Source organism: Simochromis diagramma, unplaced genomic scaffold, assembly GCF_900408965.1.
Source record: "Simochromis diagramma unplaced genomic scaffold, fSimDia1.1 OVJJ01000421.1, whole genome shotgun sequence".
Lineage (NCBI taxonomy): Eukaryota > Metazoa > Chordata > Actinopteri > Cichliformes > Cichlidae > Simochromis > Simochromis diagramma.
Window position 1 is genome coordinate 9,321,516 of NW_024387250.1, and position 20,051 is coordinate 9,341,566.

The 20,051-nt window shown below is 39.6% G+C and overlaps 1 protein-coding gene across 2 annotated transcripts in view; it reads right to left on the reverse strand.

Annotated features, from left to right (window-relative positions):
• Nucleotides 1-20,051, reverse strand: part of LOC120714823 (protein bicaudal C homolog 1-like) — a 57,165-nt gene that overhangs the window by 27,616 nt on the left and 9,498 nt on the right. The window contains exons 2-4 of one of the 2 annotated variants that reach the window (XM_040001319.1): nucleotides 13,142-13,188; nucleotides 3,960-4,029; nucleotides 328-407 (exon numbers count right to left, since the gene is read on the reverse strand). In XM_040001319.1, the coding sequence (XP_039857253.1) occupies nucleotides 328-407; nucleotides 3,960-4,029; nucleotides 13,142-13,188 (197 nt within the window). Of the gene's footprint in view, nucleotides 1-327; nucleotides 408-3,959; nucleotides 4,030-11,879; nucleotides 13,093-13,141; nucleotides 13,189-20,051 lie in introns of those variants that run through there. The other variant, XM_040001320.1, reaches the window with a different exon arrangement.

Below are 20,051 nucleotides of genomic sequence, written 5' to 3' on the forward strand. Positions count from 1 at the left end.
GCTCTTCCGTGTGGGTTGCTGTACAAAGTGCACAAGCGACCTCTTGCCCCTAGGGTGTGCTAGAGCCCAGTCACCCAACTATGTGAATTCTTTTGCTGTCATGGCAACGGAGCCTGCATGCACACACTGCAAAACTGAGAAACTCAAGACTTGAGTGTTGGGATTGATTAGTGGAAAGTTGATTGCTGTCAGTGGGAGAGTTCAGGTGAAATAAACCTGATAACAGATGAGTGAAAAACACCTTCAGCAGGAAACAGAAGACTGAGAGCTGCCTGTTTACACACAAAGGACGTTTTTTAATCACTGTGATGAAGGTGTTTTCTTTACCTTTGTATCGAGGACAGACATTATTCGGTCTTTGGCTTCCCTTACATTCTCCCTCTTCCCGCACACCTTGATGTGTGGATCTGGCAAGGAAAGAAGAGACGGGCAGACGTTAAAAACGAGGCGGACGGCATGTGTTTAACGTCTGTAGAAGTATGCTATGTGCGTGCGTGACTTGGTGCTGACAATGAGCAGAGGCAGAATGCGACAAGTTCAATCCAAATATGACACAAAAAGTCTCCACTTGTCAACAAATTACAGTGCGTCAGACAAAAGCTGTGTGACAGTAATTGCTGCTTTTATATCTGCCGAGTCTCATTTTTATTGGCAAGCAAATGCCATGTGGTGATTGGGGAAGAGGAGCACCTCTGGAATTACATTCAGGCAATCTCAAAAAACTGTGAGCTGTTAAAAACAAAAAAAAAACAAATCTTGAGCTGCAATTTTGCCTAAATAGAAGACAGACACCCTCACCTTCTCTTTTCTGAACCTCATTCTGTCAACCTCTTTCAGCTTCTTTCTCAAATACTGTTAAAGATCACTGACTGTATTCTGGTGTTTATTAGCAGTCACTCCAAGACCCAGTAGTGTTTACCCAAATGCAAACTAGTGGTAAACGCACCACTTTGAAGCATTTAAAATTTCTGAGTAAATACACTCAGCAACCACAAAAGGATCGTGCAAGAAATGTCCAAGCAGTGAATAAACTGTGCCTCCTCAGCTTCTCAGCACAAACACTGCATAGCTAAACTTTTCACAGCTAATGGTTTTGTCTGTGTAGCATTGGGTAAGAATACATCTGGCACTGCTGCATGCAGGACCCCTGGAGAATGCAAACGCAAAAACACAAATATGTGCGTGTGTGTTCACGTGCACACATTCATGTACTACACGTCCACGGTCCATCGCCCACGTGTTAACTGTACCGAGCAGCAGGAAGTCCACAAAGCCCCCTTCCAGGAACACTCCTAACCATGCACACACAAACACAGGATCACAGATGTACAGCGTAGTCCTCAGACAGGACTCGTTGAAGCAGATTTATTGTTACAAAGTCACCGGGACCTTAGAGAAACTCGTGCTAGCGTGTTTAGTCTTCCAAGGAGCTTAGGAGTGAAAAGTCCTGCATGGGTCAGATATGAGAAGCATAGAAAAGAAAACAGTCAGGGTAGTTTCTTTTTTGTATTTACAAAGGAAGCAAATGTTATTAGTTTGATATGCATCAACAAACAAGCACAGATCTTGTTAAGAGTGCCAAAAGGGTCGGACAACCTCAAGACTCCAAAAGATGCTGCATCACAGGAGGGAGGAACAACAGCTCACAGATTGTTTGAGGGTTAAGAACTCACACAAAAAAAAGAAAAAGAAAAAAAAAAAAAAAGGCTGAAGTCAGACAGGAAAACAAAACAGAGAAAAAAAATCAAGCACAAAGAGTGGTCAGAGATCTATCACAACCTCAGCACTGTTCCAGGGAATTTTCCCATCATTCAGCTGTTGTGAACAGAAATCACTTAACTTCCTCCTGTAACCGTTAGAGGGAGTATGGCCCTTTCAGTGTCCCCACTCCAACCTGCACAGCACATCTGGCAAACATTAGCCAGCCTAAATGAGTGCCGCAGTCGTGATGCAGAACACCCCCGCATTTTTGAAGTGGTGTGTGCTCTGTGCTTTTTCTCCACCCCCCCATTTTGTATTTGATGAATGATTGTTGAATATATATGTATAAAAAAAAAAACAAAAAAAAACCAAAAACACCTTAAGTCCTAATTTGGCACGCACAACACCTATGAAAACAAACAAAAACAAGAGTAGACCTGTAGCTGCGAAAGGTGAATGTTTTCAGTCACACAGATTTTTATTGTTCCACTTGACAGAGAAGAAACCTTTTGACCCAGAGCTCTGGCCTGGCAAAGCTGAAGCATTTTTCCAGCGAAGGACTGCATTAGAAAATACCACACAAATGAAGAGAATTAAAATCCTGTTGGCTTAGCGTTCCTCATTCAAAACATCTGCGGAAACAGTGAAACACAACTGGCAACTGGAAGTAGCTTTAAAACAATTATCCGTAATGGAAAAAAAAAAAAAAAAAAAATGAGACTTTCTGAGACGCCAATAAACCAACACTGACCACTCCGGTGTCCTTAAATTGCTACACGTACGTGTCTTGTGCATGAGCGATATGGCTCCTCATTATGATAAACTGCAGGCTAGGTGCTGATGACGGCTTGTCCCAGAGGCTACCAACTTGCCTTATCGCACCTATGCAGGCGGTAGAGATGGCTAGCTGCAGGTGATGAATGAAACAGCAGAGCTGGCATTTTGATGAAGTGCGGCTCGGCATACGCAGAGGTTACAAAACATACAGATCCCCTCACATCTGCTGCTTTCCCACCAGGTGTAATCAATTCCAGACTGCACATGAAAATTCCAGGGAAACAAGGAAAGCTAATGCTATTAAAGAGTGTGATTTTAGATAAAAATAACGGAACATAATCTGCTCCGTCATCTTCTGTCAAGAGCAGAGCAGGTGAGTTTTGTGTTGGACTAATTTTGTGTTCAATAGAAGGTGGATAAACATCTGTGTTTCTTCGTTTCCTGAAGTTTACAGAATGGCTGATGTGGTAAGTGAAATGAACTCTGTTGCTGTGTTGTCCCTTCCTCTTCCCTCAATTCCAGGATCCAGGTGGTTAAAGCAGATGGGCAGTTTCAACCCCCCCAAAAAAATGCATAAGATAACCAAGTGATTATATAACACTCTTACCCTCTGCTGCTTTCGGTTTACGCAACACCGGGGGAAAATCTAACATCATGCGCCAAAAACTTACATTTTTTTGTACACATCATCGTTCCCAGGTGCCGTCAAAGGCAGGTTTTCTGAATGAACTAATACTTGGGGTGAATGGATGGTTGTGTGCGAATGAACTGCGTAGAACCTACAGCTGATTAAACAGCCAGAGGGAAAAGTGTTTAATATTCTGATGTGTTTGCATCAACTTTTTATCCATAAAGAATGAGTGAGGAAGTTACATAATGTCAATGGATTGCACATCTGGCTTGAAGATGCGCATTGTTTTCCTCAGGAGAATTGCTAAAGTGGGCATCGCTACACCAACTCCTCGCCCTCCCCTCTCCTCAATCCTGGTCTCACTCCCTCCCGGAAGAGCTTTAAATAACCGTGATAATGTTTTATTGGTAACAGAGCGCTGGAACAACTTGGGTAATAAATGCGTGGGCAACCAACTCCCACCCCTCCACCTCCGCAGCAAAAATCTGAAAAAAATTCCTCCATGAAGATGAGGTTACTGCCTTGCGAGGGACAGAAAACATGCAATGCTTTCATCTTTTCAATTAAATTTTTAATAACCAATGCTAGTGCAATCTTGAAATACTCCCCTTTTTGTCCATCCGACCCCACCGAGTTTGCAAAGAACATTTTTCTGGTTACAACAAACTGACTCATAACCATTAACCTTTTTTTTTATTAGTTTTTTCAGATGGAAAACCAAAACAAAGTTAACATATAGAGCTCGTCATATCCATACATCCTATAGGCTCAACATTAAGCCCCCCAAAAGTAAGTTACACACAAGCAACAGTATAGGAAGAGTTTGGTATAAAAAGCGGGGAAACCTCACCTTTTTTTGACTTTGCTCCAATTTTCAGTTTAGAAGGCCAGGCAATCTGTGTTTGGGTCTCATCCATGATCTGAAACAGAATGAAGGAGAGCTGGCATTAGATTTTCACAGATATCAGTACTGGTTGTGTATTAGCAGACAAAACAACCTACTAAATTAGAACTTTGAGACTTCTGTCTTGGCAGTAATTACAATAGTTTTACAGCAACATACTGAACTAAACTTCTAAGTTTGTAAATGTGTTTTTCAGATTTATTTCTAATTATACTATTATATAGATCGCTGTGAGACACTATGTGGATTTTTGGAGATTTTAATTAGATCAGCTGTATTAGCAAGCACTAATTTGGGTGACTTTGAAAACACGAGGAGTTGTGACTGCGTTCAATTAAAAACTGCTCAGATTCTGATCAACACCCACCCACCCACACACACACACACACACACACACACACACACACACACACACACACACACACACACACACACACACACACACACACACGATTAAATTTATAGGTCACTTAGCTTTGCAATGCATAACATGCCTAGCAATCCTTTGGTCATGGCATTCAAATGAATGCTACTTTGACATGCACCTAGCAGACAAATAGACAAAGCAGGCTAATGCATCCTATGACTCCATAGAAACTCCTTAGGAACATGCCAATAAAGCATAAAAATTCCTCTGCTAATGTTGTGGTGGCAGACAGCACTAGGATACCCTCAAAAGTCCCTGATTATATCCATGCATCAATGGATGAAGGCTGTTTTGGCAGCAAGCGTGGAAAATAGGCAAAATCAATGTATGATCGAGATATCTCTATCTATATATCTATCTATATATCTATATCTATCTCTCTCTCACACTGGAGAAGGGGGGACAGCAGGTAGCAAAAGAAAGTACAATGAGCTGTCAAGAGGCTGCCAGCATTCACTCCTATTTTTTTCTCCACCAGGAGGAAGTTACCTTGCTTGGCCTCCTGCCTACAAATCTATAACGGCTGCCTTTTGAACTGCCAGTCGTGAGAAGTACTTGATATTAATGGCGGGGAAAAAAAAGAAAGAAAATCAGATGTGTCTCCTAATGGCTTTGTCCTCAATGTGCTCCATCCTTGTTTTCAGAAATGTCCCGTGGTCTTATGTTTGTTTTAATACTTTCCAGGGGTTTGTGTTTTCGGGATGGAGAAGATATGAAATTCTCTGTTTCAGCTACGTGATCAAGCACCAGAGGCCCACTTCAACACATTACATGAGCAGGGGCTGCCACTTAATATTCCTTAGTGGTCCAGTGCATTAAGCCATAAGCCACATATTGTAATTCAAATGGGAGAAAGGGTGCATTAAAATCCATCAGTGCTCCCTAGTCAAATTAGATGTTAGGCTTATTAGTACTGCTACAACTATTCACAGCTTTCATTGTCCCCTCAAAGATTATTAAATTATATCTGCCAGTTCTTTTTTTTTTATTTTTTTTATAAAGACAAAAGTACAGCTTGTATTGCTAACTGAGGCACAAATCAGAAAGGGAAGCTCATAAACTCCTGTCTGCTTTTCTACATGTTGAAGGGTTTTTCTTGAAATCATCAACAACATAGTTTGACAGCTTATCCACAGCCAGTCACACACACCTGTAAAACAGAGCCAGCTTCCAAAGGCCTGATGTGTGTTTCGCTTTACGCTACAGCTGAGCTGTATATTCTAAGCCGATGAGGGTTGACGGCCCCTTTCAGGCCTCACTGATTTCCTACACCTTCACACATAAAAATGTGAAAACCTAGTACCCTGAAGTCAGAATTTTAACTTTTATTAAGCAATGGCATCTATGGGTTTATTTTATAGGCTCCTTTTAAAGGTAAGTAAAGTTCCTCTCACAAGTGTCTGCATTCCTCAAGAAAAACAAAAACTCAATAAAAACTTACTGATGTATTGTTATATTCTTCCCTCCCTCTTAAACTCTTGACCCAAGTTGCATATCTTTTTAGAATTCTCATCATCTAAGGGTAAAAGAATTAAGCTTTCAGTCCTCCTTGTGATTTATCCTTCTCGTGGTTCTGCGATTACTTGCAGTGTCTACTGAGTGCAATGTACATGTTGTGCAATGAAAATAAAGGCAAATTCTTCTCAGATAATCTTGCTCAACTATTTCTGTAAGGAATTTATTCTGGTATCATTAAAGGGACTAAGCTGGAAACAGATCCGGCCTTTAGCGTGCTGCTAATGATCACCCATTACCGTCTTACTGGAGACCTCCCCCTTCCTCTTTGATGCAGGATTTTTTACAAGTGCTGCAACAACATTATCCATGTATTCACTCAAAATGGTTTTACACAGAGTGTAAGTCAAGCCTGAAACCAAAATCTGACAAGTTTTATGTTAGTGAGTTTCAAACTAGCCTCGGGCACAAGCAGCTAATCTACAACATGACACCCACCCACTGACGTCTGGTATATGTGAGAAAGGACAATAAATCACAAACACCCCTGTAGCTGAATGCAAACTTTTCTTCGCAGTCTGAATCACATGCTCACACCAGCTGGATGCATCGCAAGCAGCATTAAAGGACATTCTGTTCCTGGCGATAAAGACAAATTCTCCCTTAACTTTTTCCTTTAATTTTAAAAGGTTTTTTTTGTAACTTCTGCTCTTACAAATCACTCTCCTGTGGCAATGACACGCGTGTCTGGATTTGTCATGAAGGCCTTTAATTTAAAAGCACATATGAAAGAAACATAAGACTGCAGCAAGCTCCCAGAGGTAACAGAAACTGCAGTGGCAATGGTGGAACTAAAGCCAGATGACTGATAGCGAGTAAAATGACACTGTAAATGGAAATGTACTTTTCACTCTCTTAAAGCTACGCAGAAACTACAATGGAGCACAGAAAATAAGCAGAGTAGAAGGCTTACGATTTAAAAAAAAAAACCAAAAGACATTATGGCTTATACCCTAACTTTTTCTGTAAAAAGGGCTTTGTTCAGAGAAACCTGTTTCCTGTCCAGCGTTGCTGTTCTTGGCAGGGTCCTGCAGATGGGACTGATTTCTGGCAGACCACACACCATTTTAAAGGGTGGATGGTGTTTATTTATGAAGGGGCTAGCAAATGCCTCTCAAATGGGTGAAGATATTTGCACAAATTTAAGTAACCTATATATTTACCATTCCAGCCACTCTATTCTGCCACCCTAGTCTTTCTGAAATGAATACAAAAATGACTGTGGCTCCAACAACATTTCATGGCATGACCTTGACATGATCAGCTCTTGGTGGTTTGCAGCTGTGCGTGCAGATGTGTGCGTAACATAACACAGGATATCATTAAGTAAATGTCCTCAAAGATGGCACATCCATTTAAAACACGTGACTGCGTTAGTATGTATTGCACAGCAGCAGTCGACAGTGTAGAGGCATGTTTCCTGGATCTCGCTGCAATGGTGCAGCTGTTGATTCAGCTGGAATATATGCGATTGTGTGTGTGTGTGTGTGTGTGTGTGTGTGTGTGTGTGTGTGTGTGTGTGTGTGTGTGTGTGTGTTTGCGGGGATGACAGAGGGTTTCTGGGGGGAGGTGTCAGAGTTATGAGACTGAGAAAACAGCAGAGCTCGAAGATGACAGCACTGACTGAACCGTTCCCGTGAGGCTCAACAGTCATAGCTGAGTTCATGTTAACAGAGTGCTAAGTTGCAGCACCGCAACTCCTCTGGGCAACACATACACACGCAGACACACACACACACTTTAATGGATGACGCATGATAATTCAAACTGCTTGACTGAACACAAACATTTGTTTATGTATGTTTTGATGCCACTCATACTGACCTAGTTATTTCAACGTCTCACAGACGTATGCCAACCAAATATTTCACCCTGACAGTCTTAATTTTTCAGGTTTTTTCCTTGTCAGCGCAGCGGAATACAAAATGCGTCAGTGTAAATGAAATGAATTACATCTGGCATCAGATGTAGAGAACACTGGCACTTAAATATCCTGCTTGGCATTATTTAGAGAACCACAACCTCTGGGATGGAGACAGAAGCAGGACTGGGGAGGAACTGGATAGAGGTTCAAAGGGCTTCTCTCAACTCAAATCCACTCAAAGCTCTTCTGTGGTGCGTGGCGTTATCGTCTTTGGTTGCCCCACGACTAAACCTCTACACACCGCTCCATAGAGCTTAGAGTGATGCAACACTCCCAACAGTTTACAGCGTTAAATTTTTACTGCATAACAATATGATGAACTGTTCACTGACGCACGCTTTCTGTTAAACAATCAAGTATATTATTTGGAGAGAAATCCCCTGCTTACACCAGAATGATAACAAGGAAACATTAATGGATTAATAGAGTGCAAAGACCTAATAACATTGGAACAACAGCAGGGAAGAGGCAGAAAGAGACGTGCGAGAGGGGAAAAACATGAGTGAGTGATGCCAAAAACAGGCTGAAAAGAGAAAAGGGACATAGCTGGTAAGATTCCCTCACAGGAGCTGCAGGGAACTTCACATGGCTAACTTCACGGCTGGTGCACCCTCCTGTTGTCCAACATTGTCTGCCATCTTCTCTACTATTTTACTGACAACATGAAGAGGGTGGACTGTTTTGGACTCTATGACAAAAAGTTGCTCTGAGCTCAAAGGAAGTCCAGCAGACAGTGAGTAAGAGGGTTTGATCAACTGCAGCAGGCAGGCTTGGGAAGAAAGTGCGGGGGTGGATCATTTTGTGCTGCTCTTGCCAGAGACTGAACTCTAAAAATCTCAGCTGCTGAGGCAACTACAAAATCTAATTCCCAACACCCAAAGTGTAAGAATGTGTGCGTCAAAAATGACTATATGCTTTCTTATGTGTGGGAGAGACTTTCTTCGCATGTGCCTTATTAGTCCCACTGAGTGTGTGTGGTTCATGGGTGTGTTGGAAGGGCAGGAAGCGGTCCAACTAAGAGTTTCCATTTTCATCAACTTCAAGGTATTTCACACACCTCATCCATTTTCTTTCAACAATCCACAGTTACACTGTGTGTTTATTTTCCCAACTCAAATTGGGCATGTATGGTGATCACGCTATCAGAGGGGAAACTATACAGAGCTGTCCAAATGGAAATTCTACAATAAAAACATGACTTTAGCACTTTACTGCTTCTTACCAGACTGCCAACTCAAACAGCTGCACACTAATTTTTAATTGTCAATTTAACCTCTAGTAACCACTGTTTCTTTGAACAAGCTGCGACAATATTCAAGTCAAGGACTTTTAAAGTCATGGCTGGCAAAGTCAATACACCACCAGGCGTATTTTGCCAGACCTGCTTTGAGGTAGACATCTAGACTGCATATCCTAAACATTGCCGTTCTATCCAAGCCAAAAGAAGTGAAGGAAGAGCTAGAGTGCATTACATCGAGAGTCCTTGTTAAAATTCCGACGAGGGAAATCTTAAGGCGCCTGGTTTGCATTACTTGGTTTTTGAAAACTGCTTCAGGGACAGTTAAATTGCCTCCTTCTTTGACATTTAACTCGGATTCCTAACCTCCAAAACCAAATACGGAAAATAGGCAAAGGAGGAATGCTAAAGCAGACCGCTGTCCATCATTTATTTCATTACAGCCCATTAACATAGTATAGAGGGAGATTTAATATAATGAGGAAGCTGAGTTTTAAACAAAAATCAATCCACTTGAGATAAATTAAGGAAACCACAATATACTACTGAGATACTTTGTAAGATCTGACATGAAAATTCAATTTGGGTCAACTGTTGTCAGTGTGATTAGACTGTATGCAATGACCAATCTCGATTACGTTTGAGACAGTTTCTTTTATGATACCGACTCAAATGCTGCACAAATCGACATACCACTCCATTAATCATAGTTATATACAGCATTTGGTGTTTCTTTTTTTTTTTAACAACAGCTGACTATAACACACAGTAATGATACAGTGTGTTGCAGAAGCCTCGTTATTCATTTCATGCAATGTGTCTAATAACTGAGAAGTGCAACCTCTGCATCTGCAGATGATGCTTCAGGTGTCAACTTTGCAAAGGACGTTTTAATACAGTTAGAGTCTCGGTTAATTTTTTTTCTTTCCAACTTGCTTACATAAAACGTCATTGTGTAATTTAATGCTTGAACTTATACAGGTCTACTCCCAAAACATGAGTTGAAACACGAGTTGTGATCTTAGTCAGCATCTGCACAGTCTTTTCTCTTGTGACATATGCATGCAGACAGGTTGTGGAAAATCTATAAATTTAAGCCGTAAGCTGAAGTTTTAGTATTGTGAATTGTTGATCAATAGAATTTTGTTTTATTTTAATTACTTTTAATATCATTTTACATCATTCTTAACATGAGGGGGACAAAGAGTAAATCAATCAGCTTTAAAGTCAATATTGGGTATGATCGCCTTTGCATAAATTATAAGAAAGCTTACCTAAACCAAAGAGTCTTAACAAAAAGTTTTCTGGGCTTATTGAAGGACGTTCAAAGCTCTTTTTTGGATGTTGGCTGCCTTTCCCCCCCCAATCCCTGTCAGGATAATCCTACACTGCTTCTGTAATGTTCTAGGATAACGTGGCATATAGCAGCTTTATCACCATTTCTCTTCCTTTTTGACAACCACCCATTTGTTGAGACATTTCTGATAGGGCTTCAACAAATATTAGATTTATCTACTGAAGCTCCACATGCATCCATCAGGTCCTGTATCATGTCTCTGTATCATGTATCATTGTCCTTCACTTGTCCAGTTCCCTCATCTTTAATTAACAATACAGTGCAGAGATATGCCAAGCTTGTGGATGATTGCTTGTTGGGAATCACCTTATCTTTAGCATTTTTCATAAATTCAGCTGAAGAAGTGGGAACAATTTACATGTTTTTGTGAGAGGCTGCTAGTAACAAAATGCCCAAAGATGCAATTTAAAATTGGTTCTTTGCTAAGTTGCTCGTTATATGTTAGTGTCCCCAGTCTTTGTTGTGGTCTTTCATTTTTTGGAAGCAAACACATGTGTCCCTCACGCTTTTCTGTGTCATTCCAATAGTTTGGGCAATCTCCCTCCAGGAATTAGCTGACATCTGTGAATCCTTATATTGAGGCTATGATTATTACTCTCTCACTGATAATCAAAAACTGCAGGACAAAAAGCAGCAGTGACAATAATTGTGGGCTGTGTCAACGCCCAATCTAGTTAATTTTCCAGGGAGTTTACAGTTGCATCATAGGTTATGGTGTAGAGTTTCCTACGGGTTTGTGGTTAGAACGTAGCCACTGTGTAGATTTAACATCCATATAGCCATTCTCTTCTGCTTATCCTTGTCAGGGTCGCTGTAGCCTATCCCAGCTACCATAGGTCGAGAGCTGGGTACACTCTGGACATATCGCTGTTAGATACCTAACCCAACTAACTGCATGTCTTTGGACTGTGGGAGAAAGCTGGGGTACCCAGAGAGAACGGGGAGACCAGAGAATCATAAATCCCCTGTAAAGCCTGAACAAAAGAAGATTCCACTATAAATTCTCAGGTTCAAATACTGGACTGAAAATGAGTGAAAAAGCAGCCAACGTCAAAAAAAAAAAAAAAAAAGGTTAAGGCCTTCAGAAAGCCAAGACCAGACTCCCTAAAACCACCGCAAAGAGGAATGTTGACCTCGTCCTGAAACAACAGCAGCAAAGGCAATGTCATTTCTTGAAGATGTTATGCTGCTAAAATTAGATAAATTAGTTGAAAATTAAGTAAGATCTGACTGTAAAAAGATTTAAGAGATTTTGTTGGTTTTATAAATGATTTAGATAATTTCATTAAATATCACAAAGCCGCTAGAGGCAAGTGTTGGTGTGATTTGTTGATGCGTGAACACATTATCAACAGTTAACAGTGAAAGTTTAACATCTCATCCACAACTGCCTCTAATCACCGGACCTGCAGCCTCTCATCCAGCGTCCACACTGCTTCGCCTCAGTCTGTAGATATTCACCTCCGCAGCTCCAAAACTTTTCTGTTCTTGCTTTCACTCTTTGCAGTTCCCCTGCTGCTCTATAAAGCCAACAACTCGCCCGGTTCTCCACACGTTCGGTCACACACTCCGTGCTCTGAGTGGCTCTGCTTCAGCTCAAACTCCCATACATGACACGTTTAGCCCTGCAGTAACTACTACTCTGCACTACAGCAGGCATCATATCAAAAAGTGTATAAACAGTAAATGTTGCTAGGCAACCTGGCATGTACAATATTGTTTTACATTAATTTCTATTGGGTCTAAATTACCTCCTCATTTGTTCTAGGTATAAACGGTTATGTTTATTTATTTATTATTTTTTCATTTTTATTTCACACATCCTAAAATTCACTATTTGCTATATTTTAACCAATTTCGATATTTTCTTTAAATGCCACGGAGTGAAAATGACCCCCTTCGTGGTTCTACTGCTAACAGAGTGCAAGAAAGTCTGAAATTAGGGGTGGCTCAAAACTTTTGCACCATACTGTATCTCAGTAACTCAACCAACTCAGTCTACTTTGATTAGTCTTTTGTTAATTTTTCATGGTGATCAAGTTTGCATTGCCAAGCCCTTGTCAGGATAGGTTGCAGAAATAAAACCAGGAGAAAGTCACATTACTGAATAGTCAGAAATGGTTTCACTTGAGAGTTTGCAATTAATAAACAATTGTACTGGTATGAAAGAGCATCAATTAATAAAGAACTGAGCTATACAGCCACAGTGTCACACTTGACTGTTCCCCAATTACCAGTACGAGAATGTGAGCAAGTTGTCACCCATTCAGAAATATTTAAACTCACTGAGCCAAATCCTCGTTTCATTGAATGTAGTGAAGCTTGAGGACATTTCGTTAAATTGCTCACACAGAAAAGTCAGTGATGCACTGCTTGGCCGGATTAGGGTTTTTAAACTTTAGATAAGCTGGTATATTATGGTACATTATGTAACTGAGAAAGCCCCCCCACCCAGTGTTGTGTCAGCTGTGTTATAGTATCAGAGCCCTGGAGTGGTTTAACGTCAGTGTAGTTCCATTGTTTTTATTTGTTTACATTTGTAATTAGGACTGACTGAAGGAGCACCTGAGCATCTGCTCCATTACCAATGAGTGAAGTGCTGCTCAGTGGGCTTGAAAACAACCCAGAGACAAAGCACACATTATCCAAGTGCAGACTACACACTCACCTTCTGAAAGAAATCCTCCCCACCGTTGACTCTCCCCTCAGAGGCAGCTAGAGTGAGACAGAGGAAAGAGAAATATAAATTCATCAAAACCACACAGAGTCACTCAGTTTTTAAATGTACAATCCAGCCTAACACAGCCAAATCACACACAGATTATCCAGTCCTCAAAATGTTACCGTATCTGCACTCAGTAAAGTGTTTATGGTGGATCTCCATTTCTTTGCATATTGCGTTTGGCATGCATAGCGATACTGCTGATTTGCAAGAATGGTATAAAAATGTTCCAAGCAATTTTCTATAATCCTAGAGATTGGACACAGCTTCCGTGTAACAAATTGATGGATACAGTGAAAATATTTGGGCATTTTACAGTAGCCATTAATGGAGCATTTCATACCACACTTGGATTGACTGATGTTGGTTTTGCACTTCTTAAAATAACATTCACACTTACGACTTTTGTCTGTCAGCATACTGTAAATGCCTGGCCTTGGAAATGGTACATGACAACTTTAAAATTCCCTAACATTGGGTGTAAACAGACTAAGGACTTAGAGAAGCAGTGGTGTTTGACTTAAAGTAAATTTCCAAGCAGGTGAAAATGCCAAGAAACTCCCTTAGCTGATACAGTAAGCAGGAGAGAAGCACAGAGCCAACCACCAGAGCAAGTCAGGCCTGAAGTCTCTCCAGCACATCTGCAAGTCCTCCAAGCTGTGGCAAGTTCTGTTAATGCAAAATACATATCTCCTATCCAAGGAGAATTCTCATGTTCCTGTCATTTGGGGAATACAGGGAGGGTTTAATGATGCATTTCGGCCAACGTTCTCAAGATGGATCTGCTGCAGTCTGTGTAAATCTGGGTCAGAAACATCTGCAGCGGTAGAGTTGCCGTGACTTACAGTTCAGTCAAAAACGCTGACCTCGGTGCAATGACGACAAAAAAGTGTCCGAAACATTTCAACGTTTATTTCTGAATGGACAGCTGAAGTATAATGTATTCAAAAAGTGACTTTGCAGTTTTGAACATTAGAACCAAATTCAATAACTTAAAAAAAAAAGAAAAAAAAAAGAATGGTAAACTTATCGCACAGTAAATATCGCTGTCTGGACTGTTGGGCTTTAGAAAACCATAACGGTAATCATTTATGATAAGTTATAATGAATCAAGAACGTAACTGCAACTAAATGGAGCTCTAAACCTATTACGTCAAAAAAGAAAAGCAAGCAACCATATGGTGAATGCCCTCTGAGCCCCGTTGAGTTTTATGTAAAATTTCCTCAAACCTATAAAAGCTGGCCCATTTAAAAAAACAAAAGAAGAAAAAAGCCCATTACAGATTGTACACGATGCAAACAGTATTATATGATGATAATCCCACTGTGAAATTAGGGTGTGGAAAGCATTGTTGAAGCCTTCCTATCCACACCACATTTTAAAAGACAGATAATTAAAATTCACTAAGCACTGCATCCTTTTCACCAATGAATGAATCTGGAGAGCCTGATTTAAGCGAGCTTATATCCACAACCATTCTTCCTGCTTTGGAAATCGATCGGAAAAAAAATTCCAGCTGTTAACACTCTTATGCAACAACAACATTAACAACTGTCACGAAAGGGAAAATAAGCATCTTGTTGAATCAATGCTGGATGTCTCTTCAGCTGCTTTAAGAGCCTCTGATAGCGGATGCTCATAATGACAGCGTCAGCATTCTGCTGTGCGTAATCTGATAACAGACGAGACTAATAAGGGTGAACAGGATGGCGGGGGGCTGTGACGAGCTGTAAACACTGGTATGGACTAAAAGCTGTTTTGCATTGATGTAATTTCTCTTGTAATTTGTATTAATTTTGGGAATGCAAATATTTTACAAATCAGTATTTGATTCTTTAGATAAGGTATTTGCCAGGTAAAACACACAAAATACTTGGCCGCTGCTTGCCAAATGCAAACTTGTTTTTGCTTTACTTTATCTCACATCATATACTTTATTTTCGTGACTGTCATGTATCCCAGGCGGGAATTTTAAGACGTTCACTGTGGTGGTATAGTGATTAGCATCGTTCCTCACACAAAGAAAGTCCTGGGTTTAAATCCTGCCAGCCAGTTGCTGTTTTTTCCTTGTGTGGTTAGCTCTCAAAGGCATGCATGGGTTAGGATAATTGGCAATTCTAAACTGAGATGTAAATGGTTGGTGTTTTTCCCCCTCTGTGTTATCCTTGCGATAAACCAGTGACCTACCCAGGGTATACCCCATAGGATTTTCCCCCCCATGACAAACAACTGATAAAGCATAAAATGTCATGAGTGTCAATTTGAGCTACAGTTACAACTATGCGGCTACCAAATACAAAACAACGTGTTCCGTATTCACAGAACTCCCAGCATATTTAGTTTATCTCAGTGAATTTAGGTTTAAGTGTTTTCATTCAGTATTTGCTTTAGTATAGAACTGCTCCGACTTGAAAGCTCAGTTTCTAGGTGGTCTGAAGTTCCAAGATTATGAAAGACCCCGCTACCGTGTCACTTCCTGTAAGAACTAAGACAAACCAAAAGGAAAACAGCAGCGTCGGTTTTCCCCCCCATGTCTACTGAAAAAAAAAAAAAAGCTGTCTAGCAGAGTAGACCAGCTGTTCTTTTATCATCTCATCTCCTCTTATCTTGCCTATATGTGGTAAAATAGTGACACAAGTACAGGTTAAGCCAACCAAAAGGTAACTTACAATATTATTCTACTTGGTAATAATTTTCTATGTTGGAATCTGTGTTGGAATCCAACTGGAGTCAAGGAGATGATGTGATTATATTCGGCTCCATGTAGCCAAATAAGGTGGTAAAGTTGCACAAAATGCTTGAAGAAGCAGGAAAACATCAAATACCTATCCACTCACTGATTTTAAACAAGTCAAACTCTTGGTCAGCTGTATGACATTTTCACATATTAAAGTATTCAAATAAGACAATGCATTTTTAAATGAATGAACCAATTGGGAAAGAAATGTGAAGAAGTTGCCGTGGTGCCTTGAAGCCACTGTTATGAATTAGCAGTACACAAACTAAACTGAAGTGAGGAAAATTAAATTTGTTTCACTGATAACTCGCAAAAGCAAAGACTCCAACTCCATCTTTGGCATAAATGAGGAGCTAAATGGAATTTGGTATGGGACAAGATTGAAAACACGAGCCATGTGCAAAAAGCAAAACATCCTGTTGCCATATGTGTAAACTGGCCATGGGAGAATCCAAGGCAGAGACAGACTGTTTGATGAGTTCCAGTGTATATAATTTTTTATAACTCGTTTGAGAAAAGAGAAAAAAAAAAAAAAAGTAGTAGTTGTAGCAGCTTTGGAGGTGGGATTCGGGAAAAGGGTGCCTTGGGTCTTGAGAGCTCTTTGCAAATGTAAAGCAAATTAGATCACAGGATCTGCAGGTAACGTCTTGATCATGCTCAATCATCCAGGTAAGCAAATCCCCAAAAGTTGGTTCTATTATTCTGTTAATCTGGACGTGTTGTTTTCCAGTGGGAGCTGACTGCAGGTTTTCCCAATCTTACAAACAGTACATTTGCATAATGACAGAAACTAGCAACACTGAAGGAACGATGGGCTGGGAGATCATTAATATGCAAATTCTCATGACCATTGATCAACAACTACAAATCAAAGCTGAAAAATGCTACATCCGGATGAACAGAATCAACTTTTGGGGATCTGCAGGTAAAACTTACTTACTTTACTGGTGTAAGTAAAGTTTGTAAGTAAAATTTATTTATATAGTGCTTTTCACAGATAAAAATGACAAAGTGCTTTACAACACAGGAAATGGAAATATAAAAAAACAATATAACAGTAAATAAAACAATGTAAAACAATAAAACTATAAAAACAGCATAAGAAGAAATTAATCAAATGCTTTTCTAAATAAAAATGTCTTCAGCTGTTTCTTAAAAGAATCATTGGAGTCCGTGCAGCGAAGAGACAGTGGGAGAGAATTCCACAACCGTGGTGCCACAGTCTGAAAGGCCCGATCACCACGAGTTTTAAAACGAGTGCGCGATACCACCAGCAGTCTCTGATCTAATGACCTTAAAGCCCGAGAAGATGAATGTGGTTTCAGCAGGTCAGATAAATATTGAGGAGCTTGACCATGTAGGGCCCTAAAGGTTAGAACTAAAATTTTAAAATGAAACCTAAAATTTACAGGCAACCAGTGAAGGGAGGCCAAGATTGGAGTGATATGCGATCTTCTCTTGGTGCCTGTTAAGAGACGTGCTGCAGCATTCTGCACAGACTGAAGACGATTTAAGGCTGATTTGTTAAAACAAGTAAAAAGGCCATTACAGTAGTCTAAACGAGAAGAAATAAAAGCATGAATAATCATCTCAAGTTCAAGCTTTGATACCATTAGTCTGAGTTTAGAAATATTCCGTAAATGATAAAAACAGTTTGTTTGTGTGTTTGTGTGTCTACAAACAGATAGCACAACTTTGACCTGCATGGGATGTGTGACAGGAAAAAAGAATTTGCTGTCCAAAAGTCCAAAAAGAACAATAAAGAAAAATTATTTTTGGTCAGCAACCACAAAAGCAAAAGCCACAGCTTTTTGGAGTGATGGGCTCTACACAGAAGAATCAAAGGATTGCTTGGCTACAATAACATTACACGTGTTTTTGTTGTTTTGCCTTAAGGCACAGTAGACCTACATAGATTTTTATGTTTTTATCTTTTATGTTAAGGAAATAGAGCTAATGTGTAATTAAATGTGCCATCTAAATAAAAAGGCAACAGCCATATGTTTGGTGAACATCAAAGAAGTCTTTTCATACTAGCTGTGAAGCACGGAAGTCTAAATGTTATGGTTTAGGTTGCCTTGCAGCCTCGTAGATAGAGGGCTGCTTGCAGTCCCTGAGTCAACTTTGAATTCATATAAAACATTACTTGAAGAAAAATGTGAAGACATCTGTTTGAAGCCGAACATGCAGCGGAAATATCAATGGGGTAATAATCCTTAGCTCAGGAGTAAATCCACCAAGGATGTGCTTAAAAAAGAAGAAGAAGAAACACAGGGTGGCCTAGTTAAAGAATCCCAGTGAAGTATTGTTTTTTGGAAGAACATTACATGCATCAATGTTTTTGTTGTTATCTTTAGGTACTGCGTCAAAGATGGTCAAAAGGGATGTACTTTTTTTTTTTTTTTTGAATCAATCACTACTGATTAGAATAAAATACCAGCCTCATCAAAAAGAAAAAAAAAAATTGCTCACATGAACATTAAGTTAAGTGACTGAAAGGCTGCCTCTCTACTGCCCTATGAAAGACCAGGATTATTTTCTCTGTTTTAATGCAGTGAATGGAATTTGCACTCATTATTGTTGAGTTTGAGACTTAAAATTCAGAAAACCAATAAATTCACCCTCTCAGCTTCAAAACAATCATGTGATGATTTGCCAATAACATAAAATTAGAAGGGAAAATGACCAGAGAGATCCTTTGGATTTAGCTTTGCCCTGTTTTTCAAAGAACTGACAGGCCTTTCACCACACACACACAGACACAGACACACACAAAACAAAACTGCAGAACTCATGCCTCTGTACTTAGATAACCAAGAAGCCTGTTATTTTCACCAACAGAGAAAACCAATTTAAATTATCAGCTTTCCTGCGGACAAATTAAATGAATATTTGCATGAGAGCTGAAAAACAGAATATATCCAGACTTTAAAATACATTTTACCAGTATATACAATTCCAGACTCATACCAAAGAGACTTCCATTTCTCAAATGCATTAGATCCATAGTTTTGTTCCGACCCAGGTTACACAAGGACAATGCGATGCTCCTCCCTCCCAGCAATGTGTACTGTAAAGCCATCACAGCTGAAAAATGAGCCAAAGGCCCCGAGCACAGTTCACATTTTGCAATGGATTATGTCCTCTGATGCATTTTTGAAAATATGGTACAAATAATGTGACACTAACTTAAAGCAACAGACTCGATTGTATTAATTTGAGAAAATAGACATAAAAGTTGTAGTTAATCAGATCCACACCCTCCAACGCTTTCTGTATAATTATTTAATATAACTAATCACTGTCATTGCACCAAAAAAAAAAAAAAAACTACAGGCCTAATAGCTGGCAGATGGAGTAAGGTCTGGTATCCATTATTTTGTGGAAAGAGCAACTTTCTGGGAGATTCCGCTGTTTTGACGTTGAAGGAATGTAAACAGTGTTGATTTCTACAGTTCTGGCTTCATTCCACACACAACAATCAAGCAAACAATAGAGACATAGGGCTTAATAAATCAAATAAAAAGATATTTTTGACGTTAATATTTTCACCCTTGGACAGTTTCAGTTTTATGCTACACTGGTTTAACGGAAAATCTGAGACATGAGCTTTAAGTTCTTTTTTTGTGTTTTTTGTTAAAGCCAAGTCACAACTCTCCCAATAACTAGAGTACAAACATTTCATGGCAAGGATTAAAGTAATTATCCATTTAGGCTGAATGTGTCAAAATCAATTATTTAATACCAACTAAATAACAAAGCAGGAGTTTGTACACCTGGGGCTCGCAATCTAAACAATTTGTATGGATAAAAACTATTTGTTTACATTTTCCCCCGACACATAAACTAAATGTGACGTAAGAATGTGCGGACTGCATGTGTTCTTTGAACCACGTGTACACATTTTCTTAAGAATGTCAAGCTTGATAAGATGCAGATGAAAAATTAGCTGAGACATAATATAAGAGTCTTCTTATTATGCCCAGGCTTTTGTTTGTATGTTGATAGGTGGTTGCTAGGCAACTTGATCTCATATTATATGCATACTTCAGGTTTTGTGGAAATACATTGCAAATTACTAATGTGAAATTAAAATCATACAGTGCTTTTATAAGATG